The 2,500-nt window shown below is 45.3% G+C and overlaps 1 protein-coding gene across 1 annotated transcript in view; it reads left to right on the plus strand.

The window, feature by feature from the left end:
* The window catches only part of LOC122253275 (heme-binding protein 1), a 3,985-nt gene that overhangs the window by 1,060 nt on the left and 425 nt on the right, over positions 1-2,500 (plus strand). The window contains exons 2-6 of the mRNA XM_043016207.2: positions 20-80; positions 199-279; positions 409-538; positions 916-1,087; positions 1,560-1,670. Coding sequence (XP_042872141.2) covers positions 21-80; positions 199-279; positions 409-538; positions 916-1,087; positions 1,560-1,670 — 554 coding nt within the window. The 5' untranslated portion in view covers position 20. The remainder of the gene's footprint in view (positions 1-19; positions 81-198; positions 280-408; positions 539-915; positions 1,088-1,559; positions 1,671-2,500) is intronic.

The raw sequence follows: 2,500 nt of genomic DNA on the forward strand, positions 1-2,500 counted from the left end.
ACGCCCTTTGTGACTGCAGGATGCGCTGGCTGTGCGTGTGCTCGCTCCTTCTGCTGGTCTCTGCCTCCAGGGCCAACTGGGTAAGTGTCCCCGACTTCTTTCCCTTGTTGCAGAGGAAATATATTTGCATAAGAGTTTGTAGGTGATACTGGTACCCAGTCATAAATTCTATCGCGATTTCGTTTTGCCTTTTTGCAGATTGAAGATATGGTCGCTCAGTTGGGTGGACTCTTTCATTCCTACGAGGAGGTTCCGTCTACTGTCATTGCCATGCACAATGTAAGTGTATCCCCGGATTGCTGATTTGTGTTCGGAAACAAGAAAAAAAAATCTTTGGATAATTACATAACTAATACTGCTCTTTTTTTCAAAACAATTTCGTTACTGAAATCCACTTCCTTCCCCCAGGGTTACGAGGAGCGCAGTTACCCCGCCAGGAAGTGGGTGTGTTCGGAGGAGAAATCCACCGACGGAACGGTGGTGATGGAGCGCCTCTTCTGGCGCATCTTCCGCTACATCAGCGGCGAGAACATGGCAGGTGAGGGCGTCCCGGGTGGGTGCTATTTCAATATCGTTGGTGCATTATTCAAGCTTTCGTATTTAAACACCGCGCGAACTGGCGATAGTCGTTAGTGGATTGTGTTATTCTGTCATTTCATGATGCTGGACTTGCTTGGCTGTCCAACTGAAGTTCATGAAAGGAAGTGGCTTTGCTTGGTAAACTAATAAGGGGTAGAGTTATACCTTTCTTTCCTTCCTTAAAAAAGAAACAAACATAACAACTATTCGCAAAACCTTTATTTCATATCCGTTTTATACTTACCGACCCCCCATTTCAAATAGCAGCCACAGCATTTTCCCCATTTAGACTTTGTGTTCCCGTACACGTTGTTCCAAAAACCCGTGTTCTCGCAGAGGCCAAGATCCCCATGACGGTGCCAGTGACCACCGAGTTCACGGCGATGCGCGAGGAGAACAACTTCAAGATGTGTTTCTTCGTCCCCGAAAAGTTCCAGGAGAACCCACCCGCGCCCACCAACCCCAAGATTGTCGTCGCCCTGCAGCCCGAGATGACCGTCTTCACCAGGTGAGAACTGCTTGAATTGACGGCATGCAATCAGGATGATGTCGAAAGAGATATTTCACTTGTGTGTGTTGCGGCGGAAGACTGTCTTGGGAGCGAGTTGTTTCGCGCGCCGGAACTTCTTTTGTTTTGTTCCAGAGCTCATTTGAATATCATTGATCTTCGTAGATTTATTTTTCTTTGATGAAAATGAAAGGTTATATAATTCATTCTTGTATCATTAGTCAAGTACATTATTTTTTATATTTCTAAGTGATGGGGTTCTGGTAATACTGTTTTGCCATTGAATTTATCATAGCTTTTAGGCAGCTGGGACAGATATCTGTTAAGCAGTGACACTGTAATAGGATCTTAATAATGAAACCCCGTACATAATCATTTTTGATATATTTAAAACTATTGTAGGGGTAACTTAAATATTCCTCTTGTTAAATTGACCAAGTTGAGAGCGCTTTCATACGACTCCTGTTCGCAGAACGGTGGGCGGCTACATGACCACCGCGAGTGACTGGTTGACCGAAGCCGCATCTTTGTCCAAGCTGGTGGAGGCCGACGGAGGGACAGTCTCGCTCGTCCACATGTTCTGGTGAGTCTCTTCGGCGGCGCAAGAGTGCTCTCGTTGTGAAAGGTGTCACGGTAACGCGAGATCCTCAAGGTCACGGACAATGACCTTTGTCCAGAATCTTTTCCAGGTCATTGGCAAGGCCACTCCCACGTTTGGCATTATTGACATTATATAACCACCTGGTGCGTGGTGATACTGCCGTCGTGTGACTAGTCCCTGACGTTGCATGTTCCAAAGTAATGGACAAACAAGAAAAAAAAAATCAGCAATGGCACTTTCATGGATCATGACTCACCACCCACGGCCGGTTCTAACCCTGGAATCAGAAATACCTTCCCCTCCTGCAGACTCTTAGATAATCTTTTCTCTTACTACCCCTTCACCTCCCCCTTCCCCTTCCCCCTTCATCTCCCCCCTCCCCCTCCCCCTCCCTCTCCCCTTCACATAAGGTCACATTTCTTTGCCTGTTTTATACTGTTACTGGTTTACGCTGCCAAAGAAATATCAGACAGGATACCTGACGCGTATATGTAATGATTTATTTTTACTTACACTGAACGGGGAAAAGCATTCTTGGCAGGGGACAGAATTATCTATGTACTTTTATGGCTCTGTTAATCTGTATATCACTATAGTTCCTTCAATCTGTTTATTCGTGCCTTCAGTATAATTTTTTTCTCAAATGTATGTAATGACCGCACAGCGAAGTGAGAGTCCGCCAGAATGTTATTATCCCGACGCCAGGAAGCCGAGCCAACACTATTGACTAACTCCTGTGATATATTTACACGAATTATGGTCTCGTTACTACGCAGTCATTAAAACTTAATCAAACGCTGGATTTTAAACGT

This window comes from Penaeus japonicus, unplaced genomic scaffold (assembly GCF_977035675.1).
Source record: "Penaeus japonicus unplaced genomic scaffold, GWHDUDI00000001_assembly GWHDUDI00000037, whole genome shotgun sequence".
NCBI classification, from domain to species: Eukaryota; Metazoa; Arthropoda; class Malacostraca; order Decapoda; family Penaeidae; genus Penaeus; species Penaeus japonicus.